The following is an 18,934-nucleotide window of genomic DNA, read 5'->3' as shown; positions in this document are numbered from 1 at the left end:
GGAACGGACGGTTACACCGCCATCTTTTATAAGACATTCTCCCCTAACATTGGCCCCCACCTTGTGCAGCTATTTAACAAGATGGCTGAGGACGGGGAGACTTCAAACACCATGTCTGAGGCCACGATCTCTGTAATACCTAAACCAGGAAAGGATCCTCATCGCTGTGCCTCTTATAGGCCTATTGCCCTGCTAAACGTGGATGCGAAATTGTACTCATCTATTATTGCCAAACGACTAAATGACCTCATGCCTGCCCTCATACACCCTGATCAGTCCGGATTTATAAAGGGTCGCCAAATGCACGATAACACCCATCGAATTATTCATTTGATAGAGAAGGCTAACAGGTGTAAGATCCCGGCAGTTTTGGTAGGGTTGGATGCCGAGAAGGCGTTCGACAGGGTTGACTGGGCTTTTCTTTTCCACACACTTTCAGCATTCAGCTTCTCGCCTAAATTTATAAGTATGATTTGCGCTAATTATCTTCGGCCTCGCTCTAAGGTGGCTGTCAATGGGGTTCAATCCTCCTCCTTTGTTCACTCTAGAGGCACTAGACAGGGGTGTCCCCTATCACCCTTGCTCTTTGCTCTTAGTATCGAACCACTTGCGCTAGTGGTGAGGGCTAATCCTGGAATCCTGGGGTTTACCATTTACGGGGGAGTCGCACAAAATCTCTTTATTTGCGGACAACGTCCTTCTGTCCCTCTCTGACCCGGCTATGTCCCTCCCACACTTGCACCTGGAGCTTCAACACTTCGAAGCTGTAGCAGGCTTTAAAATAAATTTTGATAAATCATATATTCTCAACCTCACCCTCCCACAGGCGGAAGTTCACCGGCTCCAGGCTCTTACACCTTTGCCGTGGGCTGCTTCCTCGCTTCAATATTTGGGGGTTCAGCTGACGCCAACGGTAGAGAAGCTATATGCTGCTAATTTCCCCCCCATTCTAACCCGAATCCAATCCGACCTCGCGAGGTGGAAACCACTCTTTTTGTCCTGGCTAGGCCGGATACATGCGGTGAAAATAACTCTCCTTCCTAAGCTCTTATATTTATTCCAGGCCTTACCCATAGAATTGGAGGGTGATTTGTTCCGGCGAGTGAAGGCCATGATTCTACGCCTTGCCTGGCAGGAGGGACGCGCTCGCTTCTCCTTCTTCCTATTGCGCCGCTCACGCAGGGAGGGAGGAGTAGGTCTCCCAGACATCCACTTATACTACAAAGCTGCACAGCTCAGAGTCTTAGTTGAATGGTCGCAGCAAGAATCTGAAAAGCACTGGTTACATATGGATTGCAGTGTGACTGGACGGACAATATGGGACCTAGTTTGGCGACCCAAAAGCGATAGGCCTAAGAACACGTATGTCAGCACCCCCACGCGCACCACTTTAAAAGTATGGAATTCAGTTTCAAGAGATGACAGGTGGACTACGTTCCCCTCGCCATTTACATCACTCCATTTCAATCCGGTTTTTCCCCCAGCCCTACTTGAGGGGCCCTTTGACACCTGGAGGGAGGGAGGATGCCTCGCCTTGACACATCTATTCCATAACTTTGAAACCCTTTCTTTTGATAATTGCAAGCGCGATTATGGAATAACAAACACAGAAAGATACCATTATTCTCAACGTATGCATTCGGTGCTTACACCGCAGGTACACGAGGCTGCTACTCGCCCCCTCACAAAATTCGAGGCTTTTCTTACCAGGACTTCCTCCATGAAGGGGGTGATTTCGTTCATATACAACTTCCTCCTCACCACGGCATTATCCCCACGTCCCCGGTATATGTACATGTGGGAAGAGTTACTTCAGCGTCCTATCACTGACGAAGAATGGACTAATTTATGGTCTGACATCATTAGATTCAATCACTCCACAGAACTCCGTGAAGCTCACTTGAAGACCATGATGGACTGGTACCTGCACCCGTCCAAGCTTAAGCCAATTTTTCCCAATACCTCAGATAGATGCTGGAGGGGGTGCGGACTATTGGGGGATTTTCGGCATATATGGTGGGATTGCCCAACTATCCGCCCGTTCTGGGAGGAAATTTTGCCACATATAAAAGTCATATTGGGATACCCCATTCCCACAACTATGGCGGGTGTCCTTTTGGGGCTTCTTGACCCCATCCTAGAGCATCAGACTAGAGCGGATAAACTGATAATGTGGCTTTGTATAGGAGCAGCCAAGATCACCTTAGCAGCCGCTTGGAAAAGGAAAGAGGCGCCAGCTATCTCTCTCTGGCACTCTCGCTTATGGAAACTGCTTAGCCTGGAACGCATGTCAGACATTTTCAGAGACAACTTTAAGAATTTTGAGTTTAAGTGGGGTCCTTTAGTCACCTTTCTTTCACGAGCATTACCATCGGCTCTATGCCCCCCCACCATTAGGACCCTTCATCTCTTTCAATTCTGAGTAGAGCTCTAGTATCGTAGGTTAATTCAAATGCATGACTACTGCCGCCGCCACGGTTGGGGAGGGGGGTGGGAACCGGGGAGGGGTATTATCCTTTTTCATTTGTAATTATGTTCTCTCTCGGGGGGCGGGGGGGACTGCTAGGTGTGGATTATATGGTCATTTAGTGTGGCGCCTCCCACTTGGAAGGCTTAGGAGAGATAACCTAGCAGGAAGACAACGTAACATGTCCGGAATCGTTGTTCCGTCTTTAGGCTGGACAGACTGAGCCCCGTGCTCCGCTATTATTAGAAGCTGTACCCACCATAATAGCCTCACTCTGAGAAAGGAGCTTGATTTAGGCTGGGCAACGTATTTTGTCTAAGCATTTGTCTTTCTGCCGGATTATGCGGTTCCCCTGCGAGGGAAGTTGTGTTGATATTGTTTCAGATTCTTTGCTGGAAAATTCAATAAAAATATATTTGAAGAAAAGATGTTCTATTCATCAAGTCCCTCGCTATTGACTGCAATTCTTTTCTTTTAGACTTCCAAAACACACCTTATGTATTTGTGGTTAAACAATGATTTTTTAGTTTCCAGCCACGTATCACTGTAGTTTTATGTTGTTGTTGACAGCACATGGTTCGAGTGCCAGATCTGAAGACTAGTTAACGCTAAACCTACCTGCATGATCTGATAGCCATTGTAAGAACTTACAAGTCTAATTAGCCTGGTATTTACATTTTTGCAAGTTGGCAAAAAAGTATTATTTCAGACTACACATAGTAGGCCTGAAGTCAAGTTTGCCCTGCCCTGTAGTGGATGGCCCAACAGGTGCTGCATTTCACTAGTGGAATTTAACTTCCAGGTCCTCTGTGCTCTTTCAACCCCATATACTACGGACTCATAGGCAAGATAATAATGCTAATTAGGATAAACCAGTTCAACCATGTTTAAAGGGGAGCACAGGCACTTTTTTTCCCTGGTTAACAGGAGTCAAGTGCATACAGTTCTAACACATTTTAATTTATGAATTTACTAGAATACACGACACTGGCGAGACCGCCCAAGCTGTGACATATTAAAAAAAAAAAAAAAGGGTTGTTTATGATCTGAAAATGCCGAAGCTGGGGAAAGAGGATACCTGACTTAATTGAATGATCACTTCCATTTGAATGGTCATCGCTAAAGAGCGCTAAACCACCCCAAGAATTGACTTCTGACCAATAGGAACCCAACCTGAGAAGTCTAGAACAGCAGTTTCTTAATCTGTTTCCGGAATTGAAAGGTGGACTTAAACTGATATGCTACAATAAGGAACAAATTCAGACCTGGCTTGCTTGTGTTGAATGCAACCTACCTTTAGATATGACCATCTTTAAAAGTGGCCGTGCTTTAACCAGAATTTCCGCATTAAATGGCGGCCCAGCCAGTGGAGTCTTGAGATTACTGCTTATGGATCAAACAAACCACTTTTGCGGCAGAGTTGTGCAATGTCTGTAATTTTATTATACTATTTGTTTGTACGGGTTAATAGTAATCTAGCTTTGACTCGCAAATGTCTCTTGCTGTAACACCCCTATGAAACGTTTAGTTAAGTAGATTGTGCAAAATGACACTGACTTCCTTGTCCTTGATTAGAGTGGGGGCAAATATGAAACCTAACCTTTTGTCTATCTTTTAGGGCCTCGCAGTACCAAACACACACTTTTCAAAGATGCAATGATAGCTATCTTTGACAGCATCCTATCCTGTGACTACTGACATGCCATCCAAAGCCCCTAATGATTCTTTGGCATCAATGGTGAGAGTTGACTTTCTGGCCCAGGTCAGACTAGCCCATTTACTTGTCTGCATTTTACATCGACCAGAGGCACTTGTGTTCACTGTATTCAGGTCTCGTTCTCCAAACAGTCAGAAATGGAAGGCAAAGTATAACTTGGAGAAGAAGAAATAACAAAGTACAAAAAGATAATGAGACCTGTGATTATGACAAGATTTAAACACTTATTTGGGTCAGATTCAGACATCTTGGGGTGCTCTGAGCCCTGCTTCATGCATGATGACGATGATGGTGAGAATAGTTACCTCCTTCCTGAAAAATGCCAGTGGAGTAGATCCCACCACTGAGGGGCACTCCTGTATTGCTAAATGGACCACCATAGAGAAACACACGCTTCTCAAAAGAGCTGCTGAGTTAGTGTAATATCCGCTGCAACTTGTAGTTGTAAAAAGATTACGATTTAGCATGTACAAGTTCAAGCAGAGTAGGACCATGAGCATTAGTCACTCCACCATGCCAGTTTCCCCATCTGTACCACCAATGTTGTCCTTCTAATGGATTGTTCAACAGTCCAAGAAACTCCTTGCAGTCTTTGTAGTGACAGCAGGGCAGAATTAGGATGAAACCAGCATTAACTCTTGTCCCCTTTATCGTCTTAAAACCGCTTTAAAAGCTGAATATCAATATACCTTAGTATTTCACTTGGTAGACAGATGGCAGCCTTCTAACCCCAATGGATGGCCATTACCTCCGATCATTGGGTGCTTTATTTATGGGTCCTCCCATTCTGCAGAAGTCTTACAGCTGTAAACTCCCTTCCTCCTCTTATTTCCATGTTTCCATGTGTTTTTGCAGAAGGAACTATACCACAAGCTTCTAGCTTGATGGAAAGTAAAGGTTCATATTCCAGATATTTCCTAGTACCAAGACATGGCAAGAATTGCCGCCCATTCTCACCATTCAATTCATAAGCTAGTGCTTCAGTAAGAAAAAATTAAAAATGGTCACTGTCCAAGTGATTATTCAGGCACTTCAGATTCAATGCTGGATGATGTGCTAAGATCTTCAGGTATGTACTTCCAAATCCTGATATCCAGTTACCACTGGAATTCCGTCAGATTTGTGATTTGGGAAGGGATATAGATATCTGGACACCACCAAAAAAGGCTTGATAAGGGATTTATTGTTGGGACGCTGGCTAACCAGTTTACGTCAGGAATCCACAGCTATATATTTTTGAATAGTATCTTGAGGAGAAAGCCTAGCAGGAGTCTTAAAACTCCTGACTCCCTGAGTATTGTCCTTCTCCCTGTTTTCATGCAGTTAACAGCTCCTGAGGCTCTAGTCCAGGTCCCCAGCAAAAGGAAGCACAAAAATACCCCTGTATCAGACTCTGTGTTAACTCGTTAATTCAAGTGATGTCAGCATAACAACCCTTACTACTACACATGTGCTGAAGGTATAGGCTCTCACCTAGCCTGTTGTAAAAATGTGCAGCGTTTAGTGTCACCCTGGCCACTCTGGGTGCTAGCAGTTGTGCCAATTTTACATAAAGGTTTGCACTACATGCATGTAGGTACCGCCCTGTCCATGCAGCATGGTGTCGGAGAACCCTGTTCCTCTTTCACTTGGTTAGCTGGGTTCTGGAAGTGTAAACACACTTGTTACCATCTCATCTGACTCCATCTCTATCTTCCTTTGGTCCCGCTCCGGTCCCTAACCTCGGAATCTTTTGATGCTATTTCTACCTCTGCTGTTACTGCCTCAACTCCTCTCATTCCTGTGCCCTGTCCGTGTGATTACTGCTCCGTGTTGCCTCTTCTCCCTGCTCGTTCTCCTCCACGCTCATTCTCCTCCACCATTGTCTTCTCTTGCACTTTTAGATTTTGTGGTCCATAAAAAGCCTCCTCAATCTTTTTGGGTCACACCACTAGCTGCCCCTCTCCTCCCTTGATCTTGTTATTTATCGACTCCCCGAAAGCCATCTTGCATTGGTCGTGCCAATATAATTTCCGATCTCTCTGTCATAGGGGACATTACCAATTTGCTCTCCTGTTGTTTCTTCCATAGAGTGTTCATTTAAATAATAGCAGCAGTGGTGTTTGTCTGCCAAAGACATTGCGTCCATGCATTCCTTACCCGGATGACTGCCTGATCAAAAGAGAGCTACCAAATAAGTTATCAAATATTTAGACAATAGCATCACTATTTTACATGACATGTCTTTTGCATTAACAAAGAAAGGTCTTTCTTGATATCGACATGACATATACAATTTTATCTGCACTATCCTAGATATAGTTGCAGAGTTGGCATTTCCTCTGCAAAAGTCTATCATACGATTTAAAAGTTGATCTAACCTGAGAATTGTATGTTTTATTTTTTGCGTGTTTCCCAGGTCTGTCTCCACAGGAAACCCATTAAGTAGGTTTTGTAGGTGCAAAGAGACTTAAAAAAAAAATACCAACAACGTGTTCAAAAACAGAATTTTGCTTTCCCTATGCAACATATTTTGTAATGGGGCCAGTCCAAGAAATTGCTTTTTGGGCTTCTGTTTCAGACCCCTAGGCCTCAGATAATGAATCAAACTGATGCATACCTGGTTTGTTTGGGAGCTCACCTAGCCACAAAAGTGGGTTTTCTTTTAAGCCGGGTGTATAGTCCAACTCACTTAAATGTGTTATATTTCAGGGCAGTGCATCTAGCTTTGAAGAGATTTCTTTCACTTCTGGGCTCAAGTACAAGTGTTTGCAAGTGTTATTTGATGAGGCCATGCGGTTTTGTCTTTTAGCTCTGGATAAGAAACTTGATGTCTATAGCTGGTCATATGGTGGTTGTTCTGAATGTGGAAGCAGACACACTCCATAGACAACTGTCGTCCCACAATAAATGTAAAGTCCGTTTCAAAATAGTCCTGCATTTTTTCACAGTTATGGTTTTACCCACAGTGGGCCTACTTGGGAAACAGAATAGCAATGACAGTTTTTCTTCCTGATAAAGTTTCTGTGGAGTAGATCTCATAGGGAGACATTTAGCATTGATGGCATGTTTCCATTTCAATAGTAGGCACCTGGACACATAGTCTGCACTTGATGTGGCTTCCAGTTCCTGCTTGTTCCAGCTTGATCCAGTTACACCGCCACTGCCCGGGTCTTGCTGCTCACCGTTATTCCCGCCAACAAAAGCCCTGCCCACCCAGGACTTATTTAATGCAGGCTGCAGAGTTAGCCAGTTTCCTTTTTATGCCTCATTATTTTTCCAGGACAGAGGAGCATGTTCAAAGATTAGGTCCAATGAGAGCTCTTAGTTTCTGTTCGGAAATATCTAAGACAACATGGTTGATGATCATCTATACATTTGATTGTCTGGTGCTAAACCAAGCAGGGCTGTAGGAAAGGACATGACGGGTAATGTTGTGCATTGCAAAATACTGTAATCTTTTCATTGGAGTCATTTCAGCAGGAGTTACAATAGCTACATTGGCTTTGTTTATAGGGGATATCTGTGGATATTCTCCTGCCAAGTCGTACATTAGTCCCACAAAGAAACCCTATCTTGCTGCAGCATACTGCAACAAAAAAACCTCCCATATCATTTACATCCCTTTCAAATTCATGTAGTCACTGAGGAAAGCAGGCGGAAACGGAACAACTATTGCTAGTTGCCACGAAGCGCCTATGGCACTGTTTATACTCCACTTTTGTTGCCTCGTTCTTTCTTTGAATGATACTTAAAATATTTATGACTATCAGAACAGTCTACATGCCTTAAATAGATATTTTAATACACAGTCCACAGTGCCAGTAGCAAACTAGCTCCACCTGAGTGCAGGGGCTCCCAAAAATATCAGACTATTGTTCGTAGATGTAATTAATCAAATGTCTTGATAATGGAAAAGGTTATTCGTTTCCCCAACATGTTAGTATGATGAAGATTGCCTTCTGTTACTCTTTTGGTTATATTGATATGACAGATATAAACTAGGAAAGTAAAGCAAGTTGAAGCCCTTGTGAAAGTCGCATTCAACATTTCACCATTGATAACCAAATTATCATTTTTATTTTCTTTTTTTAGGATGCAGTTTCTCCAGAACATACTTTAGGCAGAAGAGAATACATCCATTCAGATTTAGAACCTTGAAGGTTGGCAGAAGTCCATATCAGGATGTGCCATCACTAAGTACACTGGTAAGTTTGATATTCTACATAATGCATGTCAATTAATCTATTTTCCATTTTAGTAACCTGCATAGTTCATACTTATGAAGAATTCAAAGTACCTCGGAGGAATAGCAAGATGCCAGACACTGAGCCACTGTTTCCTCATAGCAGAGACCAATGAAGCAAATACATTTATAGCTCTGTCTTACCTTTTTAAAAAATAGTCATGGGAAAATTCCTTCAGATCAGGTAACACACAGGTGAAAAAAGAATGTCTCTCAAAAGATAAACATTTCATTCTAGTTTTGGTCAGCTGGGTGGGTTGACCTGGCAAAACAAAGGCAGTACTGTGCATTTGTTTCATTTGAAGGGTTAAAATGTACAAACATTTTTTTTAAAGCTTTATTTAAGAGTTTACATAAGTGCAATACAGATAGAAATGAAAAAGGAATTAGAAGATGGTGAGGTCCAAGACATTACGGGTTTTACATATGTATAGCTTGAAACAGTTGCACAATGTAGCATTGTCACGTACCAATAAAAGGAAAACAGTCATTGATACTTATACAGGGGAGCAGACGAATACGTAGTTGTAGGAGAAATAGATTGGAACGCCTATGTGGTGTCATGTATTGGTGTGTTGGCTGGTATGACATGAGGATAGTGAGGTGATGGGTGTTTGGGGGGGGGGGGACGGCAATGGGAAGTCTGTGTCTAGGGAAAGCAAGTGGAGGAAAGTCTTCGGGGGTGAGAGGGTAGGAAGTTATGTGAGACCGCAACAGGCCTTGTAACCTATTAAGGACAAATCGAACCATATATGTAATTACACTATCTGTAGCATTAATAGTGTGTGATAAAACATGTCCATCCGGGAACAAATCCCCAACGGTATGGAGATTATGTGTGGCCATGGTGCGTTGCACCAGCTTTTCAGAAGTTAGTGGTAGCCAGAGGTTCAAGGAGAGGGGTAGTTCAGGGGAATATAGAAAAATCTAAATCCAGTGCCCCACTAGGCTTCCCCCATGCCCAGCAGGTAGTAGACAGGGTGTCTGAATGTACAGTGGGTCCAACTTAAGGCCTTGGGATAGTAGAGCATTTAGGGGAATGGGGTCTGCTAAATCACGCTCTGGTTTGATGTAAGGTAGACGGGCATCTGGGTGAAACCAATAGTATGCTAAAGGAGCCTGGGCGACCCAAAAAATTATTAAGGAAATCAGGAATGGGGAAGCCGCCGTGATCATACGGGACAGTGAGCGTTTCCCTGGCGATTCGGGGTTTGCGACCAGCCCGAACTAGTTTCAGAAGTAAGCCGTGTAACAATGTAAAGGACGCTTTCTTTAAAGGAATAGGTATATTAATGGATAAGGACAAGAAACAAGGAAGGACTGTCATATTCATGATGGCTATATGGCCAGCCATGTCGAGGGGTAGTCGTATCCACCGGTCAACCTGCGTTAGTCTATCCAAGGCAGGACCATAGTTCAAGCGAATGATTTGTTCCTTGTCTCTGTGTAAAACAACCCCGAGATATTTGGTGGTATCGGCAGACCATTTCAAAGGATATTCACAACTGGGGGGGGGGGTGGGGGGGGACAGGTTGCATCAGTAAGAGGGGGCAATTCTGAATTCGCCTAATTGATGCACAAACCAGAAAGGTCACCAAATCTGACAATCTCCTGCACTACAGGGTCCAAGTTGTCTGAGGGATGGCTGACAGATAATAGTATGTCGTCGGCATACATGAACATGAGGAGAGACTCAGATTTAAATTGAAGGCCCGGTGCATGTAGTGCTCTTTAAGGTGATGTAGCAAGGGGAACATGACTATGATGAATAATAAAGGCGAAAGTAGGCAGCCTTGCCTGGTGCCTCGGGATATTGGCAATGGTTCCAAGATGGAGCCAGTAATTCGAATACGGGTAGTGGGGTTCGAATATAGTAGACGAGCAAGGGAAGTGAATCTGTTGGGAATGCCAAGTTTGCGTAATGTTGCATGGAGAAAGCCATTCTAGAGAATCATATGCTTTCTCCGCATCCAAAAGGGCGACCACTGCAGGTGTTTCAGGAGACACCCTATTCAGAACGGAGAAGAAGACACGAAGATTAGGCGATGTGGACCTTTGTGGCATTAACCCGGTCAGAATGCGAGAGCTTATTTAGTCAAGCAACAACAATAGCCTAATTGCCATTGCTTTGGCAAGAATTTTATTGTAAAAGTTAAGTAAGGAAAGCGGTCTGTAAGACGAACAGAGTGTGGAGTCCTTGCCTGATTTGAGTAGCAAGGAGATAGCTCACACATTGTGGGAGGGAGGATCTCCACCCCCCCCCCCCTAAGGCTTCGGCCTAGACCATCAACAGCTGAGGAATCGGCATGTTTTTATACACTTTTTAAAAAGCAGCAGAAAGGCCATCAAGGACAGGGGCTTTAGTGCCATCCGAGGAGTCTAGTGCCTGGGTAATTTCCTCAGCAATAAAAGGCTTGTTTAAGAACTGAGATTGACCGGTGTTAAGCCAGACCATGGCGACCTCTTTGAGATACGTTTGGCGTGCTGCAGAATCAGATGACAAGCGAGTAGTACATAGAGATTTATAGTACGTGACTATCTCATGTATTATACCTTCTTTGGTCGATACCTGGGAGGCTAAGTTCAGTAATATGCCCGGAACCATGGGGGGACGCAATAGGCACGCCAAAGTTCATCCAGGGTGTTCACCCTCACCATATCTACGCTCCCCAGAGTATTTGCTGAGCAGAGTTGCTTCCCTCTTGGCGAGATTGCGAAATTCCTCCAGAAGAACTAAGCGCTCATGTAAAGCTGATAGGGAGAATACTCCCCATCAATGGCTTTGAGTTTGGACTCTACACGTGCTAAACTGTTGCAAAGATCTTGTCATACCCCGCGTGTTTTGAAATGCAGATTTCACGAATGTATGCCTTAAAGGCATCCCACAGAGTGGCACAATGACTACTAGACCCTGTGTTTATCTCAAAATATTAGATTGTTATCACGGAGTTTAGAACAAAAAAACGCATCCAGCAGGGCGGTCGTGGGGAAGGACAAGCGGCGTTCCCAACCCCCACCGTATAAGAGGGTGAGCAGCAGCCTGACTGGTATGTGATCAGAAAGTGTATATCTTGAAGCCATAGGCTGCTGTCTGCTGAGAGAAACCTGTAGTCCAGTCTTGTCCACAGCGCGTGTGCGGCAAAATAAAAAGTGTAACCTGGGGTGTTGGGGTGGCAAGTTCACCAAATATCTTTGAGGGTGTGTGTGAACAATATCCTGAAGGATAAGTAAGGAGCTTGGCTTGCGTCCCAACAGGTGTTTGTAGAGGCCAAGGCTGGATCTAAAAGTAGATCGAAGCCACCGTCTATTAAAATGGCATCTGAGTCAAATCTATCTAAGAGAGTGGAAACGTTTTGGAAAATGAGGTGATAATCGGTGTTTGGGGCGTATATGTTTCAAAGGAGAAGTCTCCTCCCTAGCACTGTCCCTGTCACTAGGAGGTAGCAGTCCTGGTCATCTGCTATGGTAGGATGATGTATGAACGGGAGCCTTTAATGTATAAGGATGAAGACCCCTCTGAAATAAGAGCTGTAATTGACAAAGTATCTATGTAGGCTCCATGATACCGTAATGTGGGGGGAGGTGCATTTCCTGCAGAAATGCAACCTTAACACCATGACGGTCAAGATACGATAACACCAATTTCCCCTTCCGAGGGCTGTTCAGACCTCCAACATTTGAGGTGAGGAGTGTCGGATCTAAAGATCGTCTAGTGTCCCCCATCAAGAAAGTATGGATTAGTGTCAAACATGTCAAGTCCTACAAAATAGTTCACTCGTGGTGTCACCCTGTCTGCTATAGAAAGGGAAGATAGAAGAGAAAAAAACATATAGCAATATGAATCATAACAAGACCGCAATAGACCCACCCACACCAGGTGAAGAAGACCTAGTGAATCCCCATAGAACCCAAACCATTAACAAAGATCCCAGCGGATCAAAATACGGAATCATTCTGGGGGGGGGTGCCTTGGGGCAAGCAAAGCTTCAGAACTCGTTGCCCATTATGCCAGGTGGCGAGAGGCCAGCTAGCCACTGAAGGAAAAGCGGAAGGTGGTGAGATTGGGAGCGCTGTGCATGAGATATTTTTCCGGCCCGCTGCTCAATATGGGGGGCGGGGGGGGGTTTGGGGGCCTCACAGGAAAATTCTGGCAGCAGCACTGGTGATGACACCAATATGGAGGGGTCACAATTGATGGGGTGAGGAGTGATGGGCAGTAGTGATGATGGTGCCCCACTCTTTACGGCGAACAGGCACAAACCACAGGGCCTAAGGTGATGCATGGGGGAGGAGGGCACTGCAGGTAGCTACTCACTTTTGATTACAGTAGCAAGGAGGTAGCCAGACAGTGGACACCAAATAGCACCCCGCAGGTAGGGGACAGAGGTTTGGTGGCTCAATTCCGCACCGCAGAACCCAGCAGGGTTCCGGCCCAGTATACCGCGAAGGCCCGGAAAAGGCAGCTGGTCGCAGAAGGTGTGGTTGGCGGGGCCGCAAACACAGAAGGTGGGGGCATGTCCTCTCAGGCCCGCAGGTTACAACCCACATGGTAGATGTTGGGCAGTTGCTAGGTGGAGGGCAGTCAGTCGTAGTGGCTGCAGCCAAGTCCGCAGCAGATGGTGGCCCAAGGAGGGGGCCCAGCGAGGAGCCGCTGCCTCGACCTCAGGCTCACCTGCGGCCCCCGTCGCCGCAGGGCCTCCGAGGCAAGTTGGGAAAGCCCCTTCTGGCGGAGCAGCGATGGCTGGTGAGACAATTCTGGAGGCATCATGTGGAATAGGGAGGGGCCCAGCAAGGCTCCGCGGCCTCTGCCTCAGGCTGACTTGTGGCCCTTGTCACCATGGGGCTTCTGAGGCGAGTCAGGACGACACCTTCCTTCAGTGTGTCCCGGTGGCCAGAGGGGGCTTCGGGTGTCCAGTGACGGTGCAGTATTCCCAGGGTGATGAGGGTGTGGGAACTCCCCTTGATGGTCGGCTGAAGCGAGGATGGAAGCCGCTGACTTCAGGATGTGGGCATTCGGTTCCGGAGCTTCATTGCCATGCGGCCATTACAGGTGACTCCTCGGCCACGCTTCCTAAAAATGTACAAACTTAAACTAGCTTAGCAGATAACAGGATGACCAGTTGAGGGTGATTAAAGATTCATTCGTATGACTGCACTGAAGACCTTCTCTTGGAGGATAATTCAAACATGATACAATGTGCATGGAACAAAACTATTTATTCAGATTTTCCAACTCAAACCGACATTGCAAACATGAGAACCAAACATTAAAAAAACAGGTAGTTACATCATGACACTTATTAGCATTGTTATGCATATTCACAATAGGATCCCAGATGTATGCTTGGATAAGTGCAATTCAGAGGTAAACTGCCATAGCACCAGTCATTGAAGGCTTCTGTCAAAACATTTCTTCAAGGGTTTGGACCTGAAAAATCTGTCATCAAAAGCGAAGTAGGAGTTTATAAGCTACGTGCAGCTGTTGAATGACTGTATGGTGTTGCACCCTTCTTTTTCCTGGTGTCAAAGGAATTTAAGTCCAATACACCTTTGTGGACAGAGTGAGATCCAAGCCCACATACTAAATCTACCTCTAATGACTTCTGAAAATACCCTAATTTTGAGGTATATCTCAAGATAGGAACTATAGAGGCTCCATTCCTCTCCAAACCTACTTTAGTTAATCATGTATAGGACTACAGACAGTGGGAACAAATGGGCTGTGTAAATTTTGTCAGTGTGAACGTAACATTGTTCACGGCCCACTTGACACTCTGGCATGCCTGCCTCCACTCTTTTTCTGCCATATCTGTTTCACAATCCGTTATCCATTGGTCATTCAATAGCAGTGTCTTATCACAGATATCAGACCCAAGGGCCTGGTAAGGCGACAAAATAACCCTGTCCCCCATCTGCAAAACTACTCTGAGTCACCATGGTTAGTAGATTCAGTTGTCTCTAGATGCCTGTGTCCTTTCCCAACCTCCACATTGCCCCTAATACTCCCTTCCTCTTTTGAATGTTTCATGCTTCTTAAAAGGATTGACCTTGAGTTGAAGGTTGGAATGTGGGCTTGGAAGAAGGGAAACATGAAAGGTGAGAGGGAGACAGGAGCCTCTGCCCAGCCACTCCTACAGTTGCCTTATACAGCCACAAACTTTGAAGGTTGGGCTCAAAGGATGTGGTATGGTAGGACTAAAGCTGTATTTTCATTCAAATAGTCCTACTTCTTGCCCTCTTCCAACTCTTAGCAGCTGGGGACTGAGGAGTGGGTGCAAGGACCTGGACAGTCTTTCCATCCCCATTTCTGACCCTTATTATACACAAAAGGGAGTCTTGGGAAACTGAGACCAGAAGAGAAAGAACTGGTTCAATGCAAGCAGTTTACTTCTACCAACCTCTCAGCTCAGCTTTCGTTGGCGATGGGAACTGCATACATCATGTAAATGGGGGTCCAAAACAATCTGTCCTCCTTTTCACCCATCTCCAAACGTGGATAGGAAAAGGACCCCTCTTGTTTGCAATTTTACTGTTCAAAACCTGATTAAGCATGTGTGTGTATTTCCTATTTCTTCATGCCCATGACATATTGTTTGGGAGCCATGGACAACTCGAGGATCATCCCAGGTCGAATCAAGGTTGGATGCTGCAGGTAGCTCTTTCCTGTAGGAGGGGCTGTGGGAGGAGGAGGAGGAGTTGCTAGCGTATTGGTGGTTCCAAGGCATGTCCACTAAGGAGGGGATCCTCTACAGGTCGAGCACAAGAACAGATCCCACTAGAAAACACATACTAATGTTCTAGTGACTTTATTTCTTCTTGTTTGTTTTTTTTGTTGTATTTTAAGATCTCCTGAATTTGTTATTTATATCAAAACCTAAACCGATAAATAATCAGTTAAAGGAGAAACTGGAAGATGGGTATCTGTTTAGGAAGTAAGAAAAACCTTTATGTGAACCTAAGGCACAGTAAGAAAAATACCGAAAGAAAGAAAGAAAAGAAATATCGGAAGATAAGAGAAAAAGAAAACTGCAAAAGAAAGAGATGGACAGATAAGTTATTTGCCATATATCAGGCAGGATAACTAAAATATTAATGGTATTAACATTATTTTAATTGGTTTCTGTTTGCGCACAACCAAAGTGTCATGTGATGATTAAAGGAAAGTTCAGTATTTCAGATGTGCTCCTGGGGTAACGTATTGCGGTCCAGTACGTTGTATCATACGTATTGGCTGCGTATCCTGAAATGGGATGCGTCCCCCCTGGGCACTAATGAGCCCTGTAGCGGGTTAATTAATTAATGTAAGGTTTTTAGTATCCAATATTGTACAAGCAAGTAATCATTCCATTTGATTTGTAATCATTCTGTAGTTTTTAATCCATAATGTACGTAGTTTATAATCCATACAAAATCTTGGTAATCAGATTATTACACGACTGGGTGATCCAATGCATTTCGGGTAATATACCCTTCATCGGGGAACAAAGCTGTAATTTGATCAAATTAAATATATACTATGAGGAGACTTCTCTCAATCAAAATCTAAGATGATCTGTACATTTCATCATGTGCAGTTCATGTGGACATAAACGTAAAAAGGTGCTCGTGCTAAATGATAATGTTGTGTAGTTAAGACTTGCATGGGAATGCTGGTGAAGCTTTATTAAAGAAGTGCTCCGTTAAAAAGATAAGCTCGTGTTGGGTGCTGGGCCCATGGTGTTAATAGTTATATCTAATTGTTTAAGGAACATACTATAAGTTTAATGCCAGTGCATAACAGCCGAAACTGTCTTAAATTCTATCATGCCTTAGGAACTATGTAAATGCGGGGGGCGGAGCTTGGCTCGCATCAAGTATGGCTGCCTGAGCCCTGGGCTCCGACTAGCAGCACGACTATCCGGCAACTATCCTGCCCTTCACTGTTCGTACACGCATCTCTACATGAGATCCGAGCGTCAGATCGGGCGCGCTACCTCATGCGGTGACTCCGGACTAGGGAGGTGTCGCAGCAGCTGAGAAACGACGGATGGAGACTTGTAACGCGCTAGGCCACTGATCCCCGGCCGTCGCGTTCTCGGCAGGCGACCCTGCGTCACTCTGCGTGCGGCATGAGAAAGCGGGAGGAGTCGGCCCGACGCACTGCCCACACGATCCGGGCCTGGGACACAGAGACGGGCAAAGCGAGGAAAGGTGAGAGGGGTGGGAGACCTCCTCTTGCCGTGGCGGCAGCGAAAAAGAAGTTGCGGTAAACAGATCCCCCTGAAGTTCCCCGATTTGGGCCTGGAAGGGCCAACGGCAGGAGCGCTGCAGACGGTACCGCTGCAGTGAGAGACACGGGTGGCACAGCGAGGAGTGTACGTCTGCAGTAGCGCAGAGCGACCTGGGGCTCAGTAAACCAAGTGCCATTGGGACAGAGGAGGTCGTGTGCTCGACGGCCTGCGGGACTGCGCCAGGACAGACACTACAGAGGGAACTGGAGGTACAAGCTGCCGCATAGTGTCAAACTGCGGAATGCCTATGTAGCGGCGGTTAGCTCATGGGCGGTGGCTCTGTGGGATCGGAGCAGACGGGATTAGCTGGTGGCAGAGTTCGAGCCGCTGCGGGGATGCGCACGACGAATGGCTGGCTGCGATGAGGGTTGCAGTGACTGGCAACGACCCCTGACGCCGGAGGAAGCTAGGGGTGGCGAGAGCTGACCGGCTGGCGCGGGCCTGCAAGATTGGGTCGGGACTTGGCCTGAAGGTTGAGGCGGGTGCAGTGGCAGAGGACCCATAGAAGGCGCTGCGCTTGTGCTTGATACTGTCCGTCATGACCTGAGGTTGGGGTGAATTGCGTTGTTGGGTGCGCGTTCCGCCCCTGCCTTAACTAGGTGGTGCCACTTTACGCAGGCTGAGCTGCTGGGAGAGACGCGGCTTGACGGCGGCCGTCAAAATGGGCAAGTCCGACAAGTCCCAACCGAAGCTGACATTTGACCAAAAACGTCGGTGGCGGACGATTCTAGCGGAGCCACAGCCCCGCATGCAGAGGAACAGGATCTGCGTGGATTACTGATTTCTATGGAAAGAGGTTTGCAGAATGGCATCACTTCCCTGGGAGCAAAGATTGACGCACTCTCATATAGAATGGATCGTATGGGGGAACGAATAGATAAGCACGCGGAGAGACTGGATCAGTCGGAACAGCGACTAGTGGAGGTCGAAGAGGCACAGTCCTCGCTGGACTCGGACCACAAACAGTTTGGGCGGCTCATGCAGGTTCTGCAGGATAAAACTGAAGACCTTGAGGCGCGTTCCCGACGCTGTAATCTGCGCATCACGGGCCTTCCGGAGACGACCTCAACGGGGCGAATGGAGTGCTTCGTGGAGACACTGCTAGTTGAGCTGCTTGGCCGGGAGGTGTTCTCTGGGATGTTTGTGGTGGAAAGAGCACACAGATCGCTCGGTCCCAAGCCCCCTCCGGGCGCGCCGCCACGGCCAATCATAGCGAAACTACTGAACTACCGCGATAGAGATGCGGCCCTGAGATCGGCGCAAGAGAAAGTCGCTAGTATACGAAGGATCGACCATTTCGCTCTATCCTGACTTCACTGCCAAAGTGCAAGAGGCGAGACGGCAGTTTGCCCCTGCTAAAAAACAGCTGCGTGAACTGGGTCTGGACTACGCGACGTTGTATCCGGCTAAGCTCCGTGTTAACAGGGCGCTGAAGGACTGGAGCAGGGATCGGCGGAGCAGCCCGGAGAAGCGACAGCAGAGTGAGGAGACTGAGAGCACGCTGGAGCTGCAGAACTGATGATGGCGGTCTGGCAAGCATTGTTTCTAACTATTCAGCTCTGCGACAGGACTATATAGTGGGATTGGTGGGAAGGAATTGGGGGCGCTGGGAGCGCTCAGCGTTCTTGAGATAAAAGTCTGATCTAATTCCGTCTCACTGTATGCACAATGGCCTTCTAATTCTAGTTTGTGACATGGCTAAGGGTGCTGGGGAGAGTAGTCGGCCCCTGCCACAGGCGATTATTTTATCTGGTAGGCTATGCGAAAGGAGGAAGTGCTAATTGGGCGTGCAGCTGTGAGCTGCGGGTGACACAGAGAGGAGAACGGCGAGGAGATTTGGGTGGGGCGGTAGGGCAGAGATTGGTTTGCTGCACTAGGAGGCCAGGCAGGCATTTACAGTGACAAGTTGTAATATATTACGGATTGAGCGACCTCCGCCTGCGAGTGCATTCCACCTTTTGCTAGGGTTAAGTTGTTCAAAGTTGGGAGGTGGTTAGTGTGAGTAGTCCCTTGATGGGATGCGGCAAGGCCGAGTTGGGGGTGGTCTGCTGTGGGAGGAGGGGGGGGATGGGGTTGCAGTTTGTTTTTTCTTGGTTTAGGGGGTCGAACTGTCAGTATGCTTTGCAGGGGTCTCATCTCCGTAACTGTCATATACGACACACAGTGGTAGACCATAACTGACACAGCTGGGGCAGTCATGGCGAGTAACACTATAATGTGCGGATTACGTGACTCCATTAGAGTGATGACCTGGA

The 18,934-nt window shown here is 46.4% G+C and overlaps 2 protein-coding genes across 3 annotated transcripts in view; both read left to right on the top strand.

Moving 5' to 3' along the window:
* LOC146798965 (zinc finger BED domain-containing protein 5-like) overlaps positions 1-8,324 on the top strand; it is a 30,610-nt gene extending 22,286 nt beyond the window's left edge. Inside the window, exon 2 of the mRNA XM_085627810.1 lies at positions 8,259-8,324. Coding sequence (XP_085483936.1) covers positions 8,259-8,324 — 66 coding nt within the window. The remainder of the gene's footprint in view (positions 1-8,258) is intronic.
* TECPR2 (tectonin beta-propeller repeat containing 2) overlaps positions 1-18,934 on the top strand; it is a 616,143-nt gene that overhangs the window by 45,249 nt on the left and 551,960 nt on the right. For both annotated transcript variants that reach the window (XM_085626337.1, XM_085626336.1), the window contains exon 2: positions 8,259-8,371. The gene's annotated coding sequence lies outside the window, so the exon portion shown is untranslated. The remainder of the gene's footprint in view (positions 1-8,258; positions 8,372-18,934) is intronic.

Source organism: Triturus cristatus, chromosome 9 (assembly GCF_964204655.1).
Source record: "Triturus cristatus chromosome 9, aTriCri1.1, whole genome shotgun sequence".
NCBI lineage: Eukaryota > Metazoa > Chordata > Amphibia > Caudata > Salamandridae > Triturus > Triturus cristatus.
The sequence above is the reverse complement of the archived record's forward strand: the minus strand, read 5'-3'. Positions and strand labels throughout refer to the sequence as shown.